Raw genomic sequence first — 20000 nt, 5'->3', positions numbered from 1 at the left:
TGCCAACTATACGTGAGTGAGGTATTGTATTGAATGGCTTAGACTGGTCTAGGTGGGTGGTATGCATTGTTTTCTCCTCATCAATTGCCTTGCTGACGTTCTCAAAGAAGTCCACCAGGTTTAGTAGGCATGACCTCTTGACAAATCCATATTGGGTTGGTTCCATTGTTTGAAGGCTGCCTATGTCTTTGTTGATCATTTCCATGATAATTCTTTCCATGGCTAGTCAGACTAACAGGATTGCATTTTCTGGGGTCAGTTGATGAGCCACCCTTGCGAAGAGAGATAACAGCTGCAGTCTTAAATTCTTGTGGTAACAGCCTGTTTTAAGGCTACAGTTAAAAAGTGATGCAAGTGGTCCTGATAGGTCATGTTTCAAGCTATTTAGGAGGAATCCTGGAATACTGTCTGGGCCCATTGAGGGTGTGTTTTTGGCCTTAACGAGTGCCACCAAGACCTGCTCCCTGTTAACAGTTGGGGGGTGTTATGCTAGTAGGTGTTTCATGAGGTAAGGCAGAGGAGGTATAATTTGAGCTGAATATGTCAAACTTTAAATTTACTATGTGGCTGTGCTTAGTGAAGGTGACACAAGTATATATATATATATATATATATATATATATATATATATATATATATATAAAATGTATGATTATATGTGTATGTTTGTGTGTGTGTATGTGTGTGTGTGTGTGTGTGTGTGTGTATATATACATATATATATATATATATATATATGGGATCCGTACTGATCCCCCAACGACAACATCACCGAATCACTATCGGCCGGGCATACTTACGCAAAAGTGCTTTTCACTGAAAGTGTAAATATGCCTGTTGCGGAGATCGTAATACAGTGCGGATAAGGGAATATTCCCTTTTCCTCACTGTAGTGCGATCTCGGAGTAAGAATATTAAAGTAGAGGGGGTGTGGGGGGTGCAGGGGGCATAAAAATAGATTTATTGTTTTTTTTTTTTTTTTTTTTTTTTTTTTTTTTTTTTAGCACACTTTAACGAAAGTGCTTTTTCAGTGAAAGCGCTTTCATTAAAGTGTGTTTGGTGATTGTGGATTCGGACTATTGAACTTTCTTTCAATAGTCCTAGATCCACACATATATATGTATGTATGTGTATATATATATATATATATATATATATATATATATATATATATGTATATAAACACACACATTTCTGATAACGAATAGCATTATGAATATGAGCATCACAACATCACATGAACATGAAACATGATCAGACAGAATACAGCAGGGGTATACGACAACAATTAAGGGCACAATGATCTTACATGTAAAAAGAGACTAAACATATACACACATACCTGTATATCTCTGCACAAACACGTACGTCTGGTGTATGCAAGGAGAGTTGGAAGAGTTGTCGCACAAATAGCAGAGCCAGTCTGAGTGCCTTGTTCTACATTATATTGATGATGTTGTTATGCATATGACCTGTCTATACCATTTATCCAATAGTTTTCTACATCAGGGAATTTAACTGATGTATTTCCCTACTTAATGCCTCAAAAATGCACTGGATATCTAGAAAATTATCAGTTGCAAAATGCATGTTTTCTTGCCTTCTTTGCATTCAAAAACAAAATCTAATAGTCTTGTTAAGTGAAACACCCTTGTTTTGCAGCTAGCTGGGAAATTAACTTTGTTCTATTAATACTGTTTTTTTCTGATTTTGTTTTGAAGTTATTAAGTTATTCATTTAAATATTGGAAAACTTTTTTTATCATTTGCTTATTTATGAAAAAATACAGTGGCAATTATAAAAAGTATCACTCATGTATGCTGCAGAACTCTTATGCTTGTTATGTTGTTCTACATCTAAAAGAATTACCTACCCAATTATGGTTACTACCTTTCCCTCAGGGCTGTTTTATTTTTAACAGCTGTATGCAAAACAAAATAAAAATGTAAATATTCAATTTTTTAGGAAGAAACGGTAATTTAAAACTTTCCTGTAAATGTGGAAAGATGTGATACTGTAACTAGAGCATTTTAATTTGGTTTAAAAATAAAAAAACTTAAATTTTATAACGGTGGGTATTTATTTTGGTAATAAGTGATGATAATTTATTTGGAAAAGAGGAAGGTGTCATTTGTTTTGTTAACTTTCATGTTTCTGTAAAAAATGTTTACCAGTTTTGCCTTTAGTTCTTCGCTTTTTGGCTCAGATCATGGCAATGGTTCAGGGGTATAGCAATGATTTTTGGAACCGTACTGTACTTACACTTTCAGAGTTTTGCCTCCCCCCCCCCCCCCCCCGGGAAGTAGACAAAAATGTTCTGTGCTACTGCCTTTCCTAAAACAACCATGTTTCTGAATATATTCATTAATACAAAAGTAAAGCTGCATCAGATTTACTAAAAGTATTACATTAGACGCTGACAAGCATGCCTCTGTCTGAACCCAGGCATCTTTCTTTGGCAGGTCACTTGTATCCTTTTGAGTTCGTCTGTGTGCTTGAAGCTGGGATATTTACTGTTCTTGTGAATGCAACCTCATTAAATTAATTTGCACTGTATAACTTATGTAGCGTATGTCTGGCTACTTCCATTTAACGGTGGAAAAGTTGTCATCTGCATACTGTTATCTTACTAAAAAAGCGTATAATAAAATAATTAAAGAAAATAATGATAATTCAAAAATGCGTTGTATTTGTACGTTTCAAGCATCAGTGACAAGTTAACGTCAGTGACATATCCTCGGTGGCACTTAATGTGGTTTGATAATGAATAATAAAAACAAACTCACCCACATGTGCAGATTTCACATATGCATTTACGATACATCTTCATGGTTGGCGATACTTATTTTATTATTGTCATTCCATAAACAAATAAGAGGTAGATTAGGTGAACAATCTCACTAAAACTGATCCAATATCTCTGACTGATTCATGCCCTAAAACACTGAGAACTTTTAACTAGACTGTAGTTAAGAAAACTCAACGTTGCCTAGCAACTGGAAAGCGTTGTAGAAACAACGTTAACAAACACTGCGTCATGACGCTAAAGGTGAGAGGTTATTATTACTTTCCGGAAATATTGCTAAGAACATGCAAGAGTAGCTGCAAGTGTTTGTAACTTCTATACATAAAACTAATTATTTACACATAAATAGGTAAGTGAATCTGGGACTTAAGAAAGCACTCTTACTGACTGGATTTCAGTTTTTCTTTTCCTTTTGACTTAAGATTTGTGATCAACATAGGACACATACATATAGAATGTAGTCTCTTTAAAGTTAATTTGCTTATAACTGGTGTAATTTGAGTTTGAGAGAAAGAAACGCAGGCTGAAGTACATTGCTTAAAAACTGAAGTGACGAATTAGAGTTTTTTATAAGTTTGTGGTTGGGTTTTCATAGCTCTCAATCTTCCATCTCCAGAATGTGAAACAGAACATCTCATAATATGGAATAAAATGTGGAACACCTAGTAGGTGTTGCACATTTTACCCATTTGTTTTATTAGCAGGTTACTATCTAGACCGAGTGTGGGTAAATGTGTTACGTAGAAGTAATCTTTTTAAGTTTAAAGTATCATAATGATTCAGTATTATTTACCATGGTCGTCCCTCAAAAAAAAATCATAACATAAATGTGTGATTAATTATTTTGGAACATGGTCTTTTTTAAGACTCAAAATGTGAAACATTCCTCGAAATGAGATACACTTGTTTGCTGATACTTTGTATCTTTTGTGTTTTAGTTAATTTGGTCCTTTAAACGTGGAGTGATGGGATACATTATTTGTTATTTATTAGTCACAATAGGTAAAGAGAGATTAAAATTTATTATATCGTTAACAAAACGTCGGTGGCTGTTCGTAGGTAGCTGTAGGTGTCCGGATTCAATGAGTGTATGAAAGTAAACGTGTACTGACCTTTATTTGCAGACATTCTCTTAGGATTCCAAAGAACACATTAGTTCTTAAATTGTAATAGTTAACGTTGTCCACATTTTGCTTTTACCCTTGTTGTAATTGTATAGATGTACTTCTCCTTTGTTGTTTTTCTTTTTCTGGTGCTTACTGTCTGTCATACCGATTATTTATTTGTCTATGACAGACACTTGCTTCCACCCTCATGTGACTACGCAATTGGTTAAAGAACACGTTTTCAGTTCTAAAGCGGTTTAAGTCGAAATTGTAATTTTGCATTTCAACCAGATGATGGCGCCATAAGAGTATAAATTCGTGTATCAGAATGCTAAAAAATGTGGTTATTACCAGCCAGCCATACCAATCAAGTGACCTTGATTTTGCCGAATATTTTGGATCCGGTCTCTTTGGTAAAATGTTTAATTTTCTGGTAACTCATTAAGGATTACAATCCGTCAGTAGTGATGGACATCAGAGGTTCATACTTTTCGTTCAGAAAATGCATATTGATGCAAAAGCTGGTTTATTAAATTTGAAATTAATTACTTTAATATTTTAAAATTCTCAGTGATTGTGTTCATACCTCTCAAGTGTACCTCATTACGAGGAACGTACCTCATTTGGGGTCTTAAAAAGTTCATGTTCCTCGAAGTTCCTCAAAGTTCCACATTAAAAGAGTCTGTCACACATTCAGTGTTAGAAATTTATTTTAAGTGAAATCCATGGTAAAGAGAAATTAATCATATTAATCCATTAAAAGATCTTCTTTATAAGTAAAACCAGCAAATTTTAACCATCCTATGACCTTCCTAGTTGAAGTTGTTAGTAAGCCATTAGTATGTGTTCCACATTTTGCCCATTTGTTCCACATTATGAAGGCGAGTGTTCCTCATTTTGGCGATGGAAGGTTGAGAGCTATGATTGTGTTTTCCTCCAGAATTCACGAGCAAATGACTTAAAACTATGTGTCTACTTGTTTTATGCTTTTAAAATGAATGCAGCGTAACTCGTGTACTAAACAATTATTACATTAGATGCTGACAAACGCGCCTTTGTCTGGACCCTGGTATTTTCTTTTGTATAGTGGAGTAGTGCTGGTTTGCTGGTGACGCTCCATAATTGTTTTTATTTTTTTTTTTTATTTTAACTTCAAATTCATTACTACTGTTAGGACTCACCCCCACACTTGCCCTTAACAGCGTGTGCCCGCCTTTAGGGTTACCACCTGCCCAGTTGTGTCCTGCAAAACAATTCTAAAAATGGCAAATGTCCTGAGATTTTAGGACAAAATTATTTCCTACATTTTATGTAATAGTTGCATAAAACAGTTATTCTGTATCTAAAACACCTAAATGTTATAAGAAACAGAATATGCAACTAAAATGCTACAAGAATAAGCTTTTATTTAGGCAAAAAAGTGAAGTTCTGTCCTTTGTACTGGCCGACGGGCGGCCACTGCTATTGGACTGCCGGACTGCAGTCCCCCCAGCTGTAAAAAAGAAAATAAAATAAAAAAAGATCACAAATAGCGGACCCGCGCATGCGCACTAGCAGCATTTCTGATATCTAGACTACTGCTGAGACAGTCTACACATGCTCCAGACTGTCTCAGCAGCAGTCTGGATTAGGAAACATTCAAGAGCAGAGATCCCAGAAGTTTATGCAGTTGTAACTGCATAGACTGTTGCTGGGAAGTGATCAGAGTTGGACTGCAACATCAGCAGGCTGGAGTCTCATTGGGGGAAGAACATCTCACAGGCTGTAATGCTCCAACAGACATAGGGTGCAGGCAGGCTTGTAGTGCAACAGCTGTGGATTTAATGCAATGCTGCAACAAAGGGATCTACTGCATCTATCCAGGTAGGGTGTGTGTGTGTGTGTGTGTGTGTGTGTGTGTGTGTGTGTGTGTGTGTGTGTGTGTGTGTGTGTGTGTAATGCCTCCGGTACTACATGGTGGTGGGTAGAGAATAAGGCTTGAACCCTGCACCTTGGGCCCAGGTGGGAAGAGCCTGAATTCCCTACCCACCACTATTTGTAAAAATGTTGCAGATTTTTCCCTCATACTTGTTTTGACTGTTCCTCATAAAATCTGTGGTTTCTGTATTTTTGTGTCCTTGCAAAGCCAGTAGTGCATTGGTGCAGTGGTAGCATTGTTGCCTAACAGCTACATGTTCTTTGGTTTGATTCTTGGCTGGGGTACCTTACCTTCTGTGTGGAGTATGTATGCTCTCTCTGTTTTTGTTTCCTCTAGTGTCCTCCCATCTTACAAAGACATGTGTCTGCCTGGAGTGTTTCTCCCTGGGCCTCTGCTAAAAATTTGCTTTTTTTCCAAGTCAAACTTTCCTGGTTAACACATGTTAAAAATGACACACATTTGAATATCAGACTTTATATTCTTCAGAAAGTGCATGGTAACACAAAAGCTTTTATTCTAGCAATTTTCTAAGTGTATAAGATGGATATTTGAAATTTGTGCCTATTTTTGGGACTGTATTCCCCACATTATTGGCTTCATCCAGGTTTTGGGCTAAGGTTGAGAGCTATGGTAAGAACTGAATCCACTGAATATGTTTGGGGGCTATATTCCCCCATTACTGGCTTTGTTCGGGTGTTTTTTGCTAGTAGGTTGAGAGCTATGGTGAGAACTGAATTCACTGAATGTTTGGGGGCTGTATTCACCCATTGATGGCTTTGTTCAGGTGTTTTGTGCTAAGAGGTTGACAGCTGTGCTATGGTGAGAACTGAATTCACTAAATGGTAGCCATTTAAGTTTCCATCTTCCTCTTTCACAAAACAGCTGATTTGGCATAGTGGTATGTTGCTCTGACTGTTTTGCACAGGGTCCCCTGGGTTCAAGATGTGGCAGTGAAATGTATGGTGGTAACACAGCATTTTATTCTAGCAACTTTCCAACATTATACAAGCAATGTTTAAAATGTGTCCCTGGTTTTTGACCCTTTGTCCCCCCCCCCCCCAATAAATTTTGGCTTTTTCCAGATTTCTTGTGCTGCAAAGTTCAGAGATTACAGCTGAGTGTCGAGTAGATTTTTACAAGGAGCTGAGAGCTGCAGGGGAACAAAAGTTTAGTGCTGCTTATGCTAAGTCTACTTGCACTGTTAATAGCACAACCGGTAGTGTAATTGCTTTTGATGCAGAAGGCTGTGGGTTCTACTCCCACAGTAGGTAGATGCATTGCTGATACTGTACTGTGTTGTAAAGGGGGTGGATGCTGCAGTCCTTTTTGGCGAAGATGCCTAGTAACTATGAACTTGTTATCAGTTTGCTATCCATTCCCTATTGCAATATTACTAGCTTATTTTTTTAATGCATGCAACATAGGCAATTTATTCTTCAAGGGCAAGAGGCACTTTATTTGTAGATGAAACAATGACATATAAAGTTGTTTGCTAGCAGCAAGCTCTTTATTAGTTACAGATTTCTTTAATGTGGATTTTACTACTTCAGAGATTGTGCATATTTACTGATATTGGTGAACTATAGAAGGTTGAGTAGACTTTTTATGATGGAAATGTTCTGAATTGGGCAGTTTTGTCATTGGTGTATGCATTTTGTTTCATTGTTTACTGGAAAAATGTTCAAAACAGTAAATTTAAAAGGCCCTCTTAACAAATGTACTGTATTGTACAAGGAATATAATGTAATACAGTCAGGAAGGTATATCAAAGAGCATGTGTATGTTTCATGTTCAAGGGGCCTATGATTTTGAAAACAGCCCAGAGTTAATCTTTATCTGCCACTGGCAAAATGTATTTTCTTTGAATGTGGGTTTCAATGCTGTTTCAATGCATGTGAGTTTCAAGGGCAGAGAAGTTTTAATACTAAGTCTATTTTCATTGTGAGACTGCATTGATTTGTTTAACAGATATCTATTAGGGTTTGTGCTGTAAAATGCAAAATAAAACTTTCAAATGAAATCTAAATCATCGCAGAAGTAAAGCAGTATGCACATTACAGTGTTTATGGTAAATGGGGCAAAATAACAAGGAATGGGACATTGGACCATGATTTTGTGAGGAGGGGGTAGCAAACTCAGACAGCCCCGGTTGAACTATACCTCTCAGTTGTCCATATGTTTGCAGAATGAATAGATATTTGCTTCTTATTTTTGGTTTGTTCCTCATAACATTTGTGGTTTTCTAGCAAATCATTTGGGAATGAAGTCACTAAATGACAGACATTGAGTTTCAGATGTCATAACCTTCAGAAAAATGCATGTTAATGCAAGACCTGTTATTCTATCAACTGTCTTAAGTTTATACAAGAGCAATTTTTAGTAGTGTTTGTATGTTACCCCAATATATTTGGCCTTGTCCAGATTTCCTGCATTAAGAGGTTGAGAGGTATGTGCAAATCGCTTTGTAGAATTAGGCATGTCCAAACCTCTCCATTGTCCCCAATTTGGGCTCAAAGTGTTGCTCTCTCCTAATAATCCCTCCTCAAAATGGCAATTTTGGAAGAAAACATGGAGGGTTTACAATTATATAACTGTAATGATCAGAGTAATAGATTACTTTTATTTCAGAAATGCATGTAGATGCTCTTATTTTGTTAGCTGCTCAAGTTAACAGTGTTAATATTAAAAAGGTGTCCCTTTTTTGACAGGTTCCCAGCTGTATTGTGTGGCAACTTTATATTTTTGCATCACATTTTGATCTGTAAAATTGTGGTTTTCTGGCAAATTAGTGGCAAGTCATTAAAGATTGAAGTTAGAAAATAATGACAGACATTTGAGTTTCAGATTTCATACCCTTCAGAAAAGTCATACTAATGCAATACCTACTACTGTTCTATTATCTAAGTTGATAAGCGCAATATTTAAAAATTGTCCTTATTTTTGGGCCTGTGTCCCACTTCTAGTTCTATGTATGGCTTTGTCCAGATTTCTTGCTCTGAAGTTGAGAGGTATGAGTGTCAGAGCCATCACCGTCAGCCAGAGACATTTCAAATTGTGACATACTTGTTGCACCCCACTCCCCATTGTAGTGGCTCTGGATGTGTCCAAGGAAGGCAAGGAGCAGTTATGCAGTGTAAGTGTGCAGAGTATTCCCCCATCAAAGGTAGACCACAAGTACGACCGTGGCTTTTCATCTGTCCTTGATTTTGCAGAATGTTCTGGTTTTCTGTCATATTTTTATACTGTTGATTTATGCTTCTTATTATTCAGGAAATGCATGCTGTCACAGTGCCCTGTTGCTCTGTTTAAGTAGCAATGATTTAATGACCATCAGGTAAGCTTGTCAGAGATTGTAAGATGCAAGTAAGCTTTAATAAGCATACTGTTAAAGAATTACCAGCATTGAAAGCCTTTTTGTTGTTGCCATGCCGAGAATATTTACATAACTAGATAATGTATAAGCCTTGGGTATTGAAATGCATATGACAGTATTTGTAATAAAAGGCCAGGATTACAGTATTTTCAGAAGCTCATTGCATTTGTTGGAGACTTGCAGTCATCTTTTGTTGGAGACTTGCAGTCATCTTTGCAGGCTTACCCGTAAACTAGAATGCCAATCTATCATATGTAGTCCATAACCTGTGCAGTAATCCGTTAAGCAGTTTATCTTGAGCTTGTTTCTTGTTTGCTGTTCATTTTTTACTTTGATCATGTCTTCCCCATGAAACAAGTAGATAGCTGTGTCAGGCAGCAGGTCTTTTTTGGATAAGAAACATTTTTACCAGTGGGGGTATCAATTGCTACTTTCAGCATGTTACTTGGTAATTTTATAAAGTTTGAATATAAATTATAATTAGAACTGCAGTGCAAGGAGTAGTGGTTTGAGTTGAGTGCTGCTAGTTTTTTTATACTTGATTTTGACTGGCATTCCAGTAATGTATGTAAAAAGTAATTTATTTTTTCATGCCACACAACCTGTTTCCATCTGGATATTAAGTAAGTTGTCATGTAGCCAATGCATTGAAATATTTTTTTTTTCTTCTACACTTCATTTTGTCTTGATTGGACTCTCGTAATGACTGTTTGGCACCCAGGGCAGCGTATTTAATTAAAGTTCCAGTTGTTGTGGTTTTGAGCATAGCTCTACCCCCTTTGTAGTTGGCCACAGCCCTTCCCATTGCCCCACCCATTCAGCTGTCTCCTGCAGCCCTCCTTTAATTTGAAGTCACCAGCCGCCACTGGCCGTGGGTATGTTTTGGCCTGCAAAATCTGACATTTGTATTAAAAATGTCCCAGTTTGAAAAGGTGGCAACCCTGTTAACCTTAAGCAAAACTGTTATACCCAGCCACCCAAGAATTGCGGTCGTCTGGCCCTGCATTGCTCACTCTACAACCTGTGAAGATGGCAGCCTTTCTGGAGTGTATGTAACTTGAATGTTTTAGGAGCATAGTTAGCTCTTGATAACCCATTTTTCTCACAGTATATTGGCAGCACTCAGCTAAGGGCATCCCAATTAGACTTTAGGTCCCTGTAGCTTCCCTGCAAGTTCTTCCCAAATTTGTTTTCCTACTATCATTACTTTTCCCTTCAGTAGCTTGAGGTTTCCAACATAATTAACCCCAAGGCATCGCCTCACTCCCATATTCAAGGAAGTAAGACAGCAAATGCCCTTCTCTACATAACTAGCTGTAGTCTGTAGTGTAGAAACTAATTGATGAGAGGAATAACAGAGCTAAAAAGAAATAGCATTTTGTGCAAATTGGAAAGAGTTGTAGTTCCATATTAAGGGTTGTGTGGATAACTGACCTGGACAGTACATTTCTGTGACCCAATAGTTTGGTTTTGGCAGTGACATCTTTGCCACGTGGGACGGCCCCATTTCGTTCGCCCTCACTACACTTGGGCTCTCTCCGCTCCCCTACCCTGCCCCCAATTCCCACATGCCCACACTACCTCTAAACTTATACCTATGCAGTCATCCTACTAGCCCCAAACCAATCGCATAACAGCCCAACCAACACCAACTACCAATCCTCTTTTACTGCAACCTACTCACTCCTCCCACTAATTACCACACACATTCCATCACAGCCACTCAACATGTGTGTAATCAACAGCATCACTCTTGCACTACTTGCTATCACTTATCACCTCACCTCCTATCACATCACTCTTCCTACTGTCATTACTATCCCATCACAACATACATCCACCTACTCCAATCACACCAAACACTATAGCCTACACATACCCTCAAATAGTTACCACCGCAGCACAATCTCTCTATCTCCCACAACACTTATTAAAACCACTACTAAGTCACTTACCACACAAGTACATACGCATTCTTACTAAGCTATCAAAGCTCCTGCACCATATCAGGCACCAACTAATATTAGCAGGTGACATACACCCTAATCCAAGCCCAAACCCTGACATACACTCCCCTTCCTCTCCACCCCTATCTAACAACCCACCTTTACTGTCCAGACCAAAACCTAGCCTACTTTTCCTAAACTTAAACATATGTAGCATTAATAATAAAGTACATCTGCTACATACTCTAATAGACACCTATTCCCCAGATCTACTATCTCTAACAGAAACTTGGTTAAAACCTACTACTCCCGACAGCGAATTCCTTCCCCCAGGCTATAATGTAATATGTAATGATAGACTATTCAAAAAAGGGGGTGGTGTAGAATTACTTTCAAAAAAGGGGGTGGTGTAGCATTACTTTACAAAAACAATCTAAAAGTTACCATTATTAATCCTCCTATACTCCCCCTAATGTCCTCTGAACTACTACTAGCCAAACTTCGAACTTACTGACAAAAAAAACTATGAATATTATTACCGGGTATATACCACCAGGTAATAACATCCCCACCCTATAAGCCCTTTTACATTGGACCAATCAAAACCTACCCCAAGAAACAATCATCCTTGGTGACTTTAATATAGACTAGCATACATGCTCCAGTACTAACCTCAGCATCTTTAAAAATCTTTATAACTTCTCCCAAATTATTAAGTCTAGTACAAGGCTAGGTAATAGTAAAGGCAAAGAAAGCCTCCTAGACTGGACACTAATAAACAATGCCAGTGCGTCCTACTAGATGACATCAGTGACCACCAACCCATCTTCCTTGTAAAACTCAAATACCACACCAACTCCAAACACTCCCACTAGACGAAGCTGTTGATCTATTTAACATTACCTTCCTAAAAGTTTTAAATACTCGTGCCCCTCCTCGCACAAGTAAACTAAAAATTAAAATAACCCCCTGGATCACCAGTACCACCAGGACCGTGATAACTGAAATAAATGAGCCTGGCATCACCGGAGAGACACTAAAACCATAGCAACCAAACAACAATTCCAAAAACTCAGAAACAAAACAACAAAACAAATTCTACTAGAGAAAAATAATTATTTGCTCAATTTGCAAAATAGACACCAAAACAACCGCAAAAAACTCTGGGCAGGGCTAAATACATTACTCTACCCTGGCAGACCGAGTACCCCAACACCAGCCACTGTAAAGGATAGCACTGACATTCTACAAGCCTTTAATAGATTTTTCATAGAAACCCTTTCAAAAGTAGTTCATCAACAGCCCACAACATCTACTACTAGCGACTTCAAACTTGCTAGCAGTATCAACACCACCTTCCAATTCAAACCTATTCCCACAGATTATATAAAAAAACTATTAGGTAAACTCAAACCAACTACCCTAGCTGCTGACAACATTCCTGCCGAATACCTTCAAATGGTTGCTAATGAGATAGCCTGTCCAATAGCAATTCTCCTAAACAGATCAATAACAGAAAGCAAAATTCTAACAATCTGGAAGACAGCATATGTCACCCCACTACATAAAGGTGGTGCCTGCACAGACCTTACCAGCTATTGCCCTATTGCCATATTATCCCCACTCGCTAAAATATTGGAAAAATGTATTCACCAGCAACTTATGCAGTACCTACTTAAAAAAAACAACTTCTCATTCCTGCCCATCATGGATTTAGGCCAGCCCATAGTACAACAACTGCCATCCTGTCATTCACTAACCTCATCAACCAGAACAGGAATTTAGGTAAACTAACATCAGCCATATTTTTAGACCTATCAAAAGCCTTTGACTTGGTAAACCATCCCAAACTTCTTGAGTCCCTCTCAAGACGTTGGACTATCCACTCACTCACTAGCCTGGTTTCAGAATTACCTACCAGGTAGACAGCAAGCAGTCAGGTGGGATAACAAACTATCCACACTGCTTCCTATTACAACTGGAGTCCCACAAGGGTCAATTTTAGGCCCTCTATTATTTTCCATCTTCATTAATGATCTCAACAGGATCACCCAAGATGCAACTCATACAATATGCTGACGACTCAACACTAGTTTGCTCAGCCAGCAACCCTTTCACACTCCTTTCCATTTCCCAACAAGTCTTCAAAACCACTGAGGCTTGGTTTCTCAGTAAAAATCTGTTACGGAACCCTAAAAAGAACAAATTATTAATTTTCAAACCAAATAAATCCAACTTAGATGCAGATGCTTTCAGTGTTATGTCTAGTGATGGTACCATTATCTCCTCAGACTCCCCCACAAAACTACTAGGTGTCACAATTGACAACAAACTGAAGTTTGACCTTCATATAAATCAAACTATCAAAAATATACACAAAAACCTAGGCAGTTTGTATAAAAATAAAACATACCTAAATCAACAGACTAAAATTACCATGGCTCAAACTCTGCTCCTATCCACAATTCTAAATGCTGCTCCCATCTTCCCTAACCTATCCAAAACAGAAATTACAAAACTAGATATGCATTGCAAAGTGCCAGATTTGCCACAAATGCTCCCTACCGTTCCCATCATTGCCACTCACTACATCAACTAAATTGGCTTTAACTTCCAAATCTCATTACCTTCCATCAACTAGTCTTTGCACAAAACCTCCTACTATATCCTGAAAAAATACCAGCGCTATCTAATTTGCTTAAAATACATGAAAACCCCAGACAACTATGCTCTAGTGACAAAACCGTAATCAAGATAACCAAATCCAACAACTCAGCAGGCGATTCCCTATTTCCTAACTACATAGGTAAAATCTGGAACTCACTGCCCCCTGCTATTACCTCAGCAAACTCTATCGCTAAGTTTAAACAACCACTAAAGGAAATCCTATGTATCAAAAGACAATGCCCATGCCTTCCCCCAGGTTGCCCCTCTATACCTGCTTCCTTCCTCAGGACATTCTCTGTCCACCTCCTCATAGTAATTTACTTCATCTACTAGTAGTCTTACTATGCTAACCTCAGCTACTAGCAGTCCTACTAAGCTCTACGTAACTCTCTGCTACTCTTTGTACTCCCCATTTCTGTCCAATACCACCATACTCGAACACAATATTGTGAATTCGTGCATATTCCTGGGTAAATTATGCATACTCCCATTTATGTCACTACTAGTCAAGTAGAAATTACTGGGCATACAACTAACATGTCCGTCTGCTACAGTTTGCAAGCTAAAGTATTTTTGTCTCTGTAATGCTAAAATGTTATGTTTTGTACTTTCTCTTTATTTGTGAAATGACTCTGTACATGTTACATGACTTTGTATATTAAACTGTGGAGCTTTTATTCCCGGGCCTCCGCTGAAAATGGACATTTATCCAGTCGGATTCTCCAGGTCAACAAATGTAAAATAAAAAATAAAAAAATTGTTTTAATAAAACATTTGGAAAAGATCTTTTAAGAGTTTGGGCTTTAGAATTTAGTATATTTAGATTCAGGTTTTATTACTTTTTATAATTGTATGGAGTGTTCTTATAGTGATGGTCCCTCTTCTTATAGTAATGACTTCCTTTTCTTTCTCAGATGACTGCCCCTTTGATCAATGATCTGTTGCTCAGGTAATCAGGACTGCACAATGGCATCGTGCTCCAGCACTACTGAACTGGATACAGACGGTTGTTTATTTGCTCACACACATTGTTTTTTCTTTTGATGTATAGTTACATGAAATAAATTATACTTAAGTTGCTAAATTTGCAGCAAATACCCCTTTCAGAATGCATCACTGTATAGTACTAAAATGCTCAGACTGGTTAGAACTGCCTCATCAGCTAAAATATAGACAGATTCTTACCACTTATAAAATTATCCAGCATCCATCTACCTCTCCAGCACTAAAACACATTCTACACAACTATGTTCCCAGTTGGTCATTGTGATCCAGTGGACAAAAACTCCTGTCTGTTTACAAACATATCAGATCTGCTGGGCATTATCTGTACTCGTACAAGATTGCTAAGGCCTAGAACTCCTTACCTGTATCCATCAGCTCAATACCCACCCTCCCATCTTTCAAAACCACTCCAAAAGACTTTCTAGCTAAAATCTGTCTCTACTCTTGCTCAAAACCAGGGTAAACTATATCCCTAAATATGCACAAGTACCTTTTCACTCCTTATACCTCCTTACTCTCCCTTGTTTACTTGCTTTTTCCTCACTTTATATTGTAATTCCTGTTTGTATTGGATTAATTTACCTTTACTTTCTGTACAAACTGTCTACACTCTCTAAATATTAAATGATTGTCATGTAAATTGTATCAATTCTTAACCAGTGTTTTCATATTATGTCTAATTTGCTATAATTATTTAAACTGGAGAATTTTTTTTTTTGAAGATTGTAAAATTGTAAATATTACCTTAGTAGAGGAAATGAGTACAGTTTCATTTCTGGACTTCTCAGAAGCCTTCAGTACCACAGAGCATACTTTTCTCACCAGCAAACCAAGCTTCTCTGGCAAATATGACAAGAATGTTGTCTCCTAGTTTGAGTTAGTTCCTGTACTCTTGCACTTAATCCCAGAAAGACAAAAAACATGATGTTGGGAAATAAAGCTCTTTCACATGGTCAGCGGAACATTACTTAATATTACTGCAGCTTGTGGGACCGTTGTAGGAAATGTGCCTGCAAAAAACCCCTGGAAAGTTGTTGTGGGCCAGGAGTTCATATTTAGCCATGTCCAAAAAGTTCTAGCTAAAATGCAGTTTGTTTGCCTTCTCCTTAGACAAAAATACCTTACCTTTGAGTCTAAGATAAAAATTTGTTGGATTGTGCTTGTCCCAGAACTTGTTTTTGGTTAGTCCTCTCAAATAATCCCCAAGTTAACACTGCTAAGACAGCTTCAGCCTACATTTGGTTCACCAAAGACTCGCTGTACAGAACACCTCGGTGTTATACAAGTTAGAATGGCGTAGTAGACAGTGGAACTCATTTTGTCAGCTCTCTTCAATAGGCAGGTTGTTGCACAAAAATCCTTACGAGGCATAATGTCCTGGTAAAGCTCTGGATGATATCTTGGATCATTGCCAGATGAAACCTACATATTTTTGCCAGTATATCAGATGAATGGGATAGCTCCTGTAGTCACTACATAGTGTCAGTTTGGAACCCACTGTAATATCCTGTATGAAGTGCAGAAACTTTCTCAGAGCTGAGGGGTTTCTTGCTTTACTATCTTTAAAACTGTCAGGCTTTGGAGTTGTAGGATAGCATTGTTGTAGATTGTACGCTGCTGCATAATTAACTTCCTTCTCCATGCTAATTGTGTCTTGCCAGTTTTCACTGTTTCCTCATCCATAAATTGCTTATCAGACATCATCAAAGTCACTGTGACTCTTGCCGTCAGATGTTTGTTTTTTTTTTGGTTATCCTACTATTGTTAACTTTGCCCTGCATTTTGCTTTCCCTCTAACCACTCTAGGATAGTTTCACAGTGTTGCTTTGCATACTGCTGTGTGTATATGATGATTTCTTGCAGTGTGTATACATGACATGAATGCAGCCTGGAGAACCTCATTGGGGAGGGTACCACGTGGTCATTGTCCAGATAAGATTATGGAACTTGCACAAAACTATAGATTAACTATATATCTGTTTCTTTACATCACTGTGTCCCATTATACCCATCTGGGAGTGTTTGTCAGCAGTGCATGTTTTTACAGGGGTGTGTGTGTGTGTGTGTGTGTGTGTGTGTGTGTGTGTGTGTGTGTGTGTGTGTGTGTATATATATATATATATATATATATATATATATATATATATATATATATATATATATACATTTTTTTATACATATACACATTTTTTTTTATATATTTATATATATATATATTTATATATATATATAGTGTGTATGTGTGTGTGTGTGTGTGTGTGTATATATATATATATATATATATATATATATATATATATATATATGTATGTGTATATATATATATATATGTGTGTGTATATATATATATATATATATATATATATATAAAAAGAAAATGTGTATATATATATAAAAAGAAAATGTGTGTGTATGTGTGTGTGTGTGTGTGTATATATATATATATATATATATATATATATATATATATATATATATATATATATATATATATATATATATACAGACACACAAATATATAAAAAGAAAGTGTGTGTGTATATGTGTGTATGTATATGTGTGTGTATGTATGTGTGTGTGTATATATATATATATATATATATATATATATATATATATATAGATAAAAAGAAAAAAAATATATATATTTTTTTTTTCTTTTCTTTTTATATATTTGTGTGTGTGTGTGTGTGTGTGTGTGTATATATATATATATATATATATATATATATATATATGTACATTTTCTTTTTATATATTTGTGTGTGTATATATATATATATATATATATATATATATATACACATTTTCTTTTTTTTATATATATATATATAGGTTATATTTTCTTTATATATATATATATATATATATATATATATATATATATATATATATATATATATATGTGTATATGTGTATATATATATATATATATATATATATATATATATATATATATATATATATATATATATATATATATGCACACACACACACACACACACACACACAGCGTAATTCAAGTGTTTGAATGATCAAAGGTTCAAGATCTTGAAATACCAGCTAAAGAGTTGAAAATTAACTTTTTGAACATTGATGATATTCTGATATGTGAGTTCGCTGTACAGTAGGGTCTGAAATGTGCCTTTTTTTCCCACTGTAGTGAGATTTCAGAGTTTGTATATAAAAGTAGCAGGGGTACTGGGTTGCAGCTTGCCTTGCCACCCTGTAAAAATAGGTTTTCTTTTTTGAGTCTTTGTGAATCAAACTTTTTTTATGTTTGTGTTCAGACCTTTTATAATTCAAGTATGTGATATAAGCTTGAATAACTGTTTATCTAGTACAGTACATACGTACACATACAAACACAAGTATATAGATGCATTAAGTAACTCAACTGTTTAAAGTTGACATTTGTTTTGCCAGTACAGTTTGGTTGACAAATGTTTGAGCTCAATGGTCTGGGAAATGTGTGTAATCTCAAGAGTTCGAATATATTATCAGTGGGTGTGGAGGATGCAGGGGGTATGTCTTCCTCTACAAAAGACGTAGTTTTATGATTGCATGCTCTGAGGTAATTTCACAGGCCATGTGCACTGCAGGGTCTATTTTATTTTTGAGTATTTTTATGTACTAATAATGGACAGAGGCAGCTCCTAAATGCTTTATCCCATGTATGGATTCCCTCAAATTATCTATGCTATGATCCCAGCTGTTCTCATTAAGGGTAATATATAATTATTGACTATGGGATGGAAAATCCTTAATCTATAACAAAATAGGGTGTCTTATTTTAAGTACAAAAAGTAAAATTAAGGTAGTTAAATATTTACCTATGCAACCTATGTTGACATTTGGGAGTTTCATAAAGGTATCATGCCTGTCATTAGTAGGTGATACAGTAAGATGATTTGCTTATCTCCGTTAACATAAATAATTTATGCAACATAATTAAAATAGTAAACAACCAGTCAAACCATCTGGATAATATAAGGCAATCATTTGGTATAAAAGTTGCAAGGCTAATTGCTATGACTTGGATGTCAGACTGCATCACAATTTTAAGCTAGTTAGTGGTTTGTGAGTACAAAGCTATAAATATGTCATCATTCATTATGCTGGTTTTATCAGAATATCGAAAGTGTGACTTAAAAGGCGACACAATAAAGCCCAACGGATGGCTGAAATCCACTCTGGGTAACCAAACACACAACATTAACGTCAAAAAAATACGTTTTCGTTTTAACAACTTCCTCAGATGTGAGTTAATGATCTTACAAGCAGCTTAAATACCTTCCCCAATTAAAATGTGCATTCAGTTAAATAATTAAAGCTCTCATTGAAAAACTTTTGAAAAAAGTTTTTTTAAAAATATTACAAAAAACATTCTGATAAACCCTGATTTTATCAGAATATAATGCGTCACTACTATTTATCTGGTGTCTTTTGGCCAGCTGTTTGGAGCTTGACTGCTTGTGAAAATTGAGAATGATACTTCTTTTGTATACCTTAGTGTATTGTTTCAGGATCTGTTATATAGAATATTGCTTGGCCTCTTAAGTATGGATCCCTAGAATGTTGTGTTTGTAGCTTTAATAATGTGCTGATTTCAAACTAGACTGAGCTTTACATTTTTCTTGCCTTATTTCCCTTGGTCATTTTATGTTAACTGAATCCGTGCTAATAAGAGAAAAAGGAGTAAGAGTGTAGCAGTTAGCTGTGTTTGGAGCTGATGCTTTTGTAATTTGTGTCCCCTGTTAACATGTACCTGCATTGGGCGCAAAATGGTGATAGTAGTTTAACAGCTGTTGACTGCACAGTTTTTTAAGGAGTGTCATTTATCTTTGGAATAGTTTTTAGTTTTTGAATTCAGTTGGAGTGTTTTTTATTTAGCTTAGTAGTTAGCTGGATCTTTTCACTCAGTAGTTAAATGCTGGAATGAAGGGTTCTCCACATATTAAATTCCCAAAGTCAGTGGGGGTGTTTTTGTGTTGGGAATTTTGTAGAGATCTTCTTTGTACTCTGATATTTGACTGCTGGGAAAGGCTTCTAATTAAGTTCTATAAAAATGCATTAAGAGTGGAAGTTCTGTTTAACTTGGGACTAGGCCTTATATTGAAGGGTCGTGGTCGTTTATTTAGTTTGGGAATGGATTTGGACGTCTTCATGCTTTGCATTT

At 36.4% G+C, this 20000-nt stretch overlaps 2 protein-coding genes across 2 annotated transcripts in view; one reads left to right on the top strand and one right to left on the bottom strand.

The window, feature by feature from the left end:
- The window catches only part of SAXO2 (stabilizer of axonemal microtubules 2), a 383885-nt gene extending 380932 nt beyond the window's left edge, over positions 1–2953 (bottom strand). The window contains exon 1 of the mRNA XM_044077804.1: positions 2787–2953. Within this exon, the coding sequence (XP_043933739.1) occupies positions 2787–2830 (44 nt within the window). The 5' untranslated portion in view covers positions 2831–2953. The remainder of the gene's footprint in view (positions 1–2786) is intronic.
- Positions 2954–3054: 101 nt separating this feature from the next.
- EFL1 (elongation factor like GTPase 1) overlaps positions 3055–20000 on the top strand; it is a 1877823-nt gene continuing 1860877 nt past the window's right edge. The window contains exon 1 of the mRNA XM_044077803.1: positions 3055–3155. The gene's annotated coding sequence lies outside the window, so the exon portion shown is untranslated. The remainder of the gene's footprint in view (positions 3156–20000) is intronic.

Source organism: Protopterus annectens, chromosome 7.part0 (genome assembly GCF_019279795.1).
Source record: "Protopterus annectens isolate FY-2018-M chromosome 7.part0, PAN1.0, whole genome shotgun sequence".
Classification (NCBI taxonomy): Eukaryota; Metazoa; Chordata; order Ceratodontiformes; family Protopteridae; genus Protopterus; species Protopterus annectens.
The sequence above is the reverse complement of the archived record's forward strand: the minus strand, read 5'-3'. Positions and strand labels throughout refer to the sequence as shown.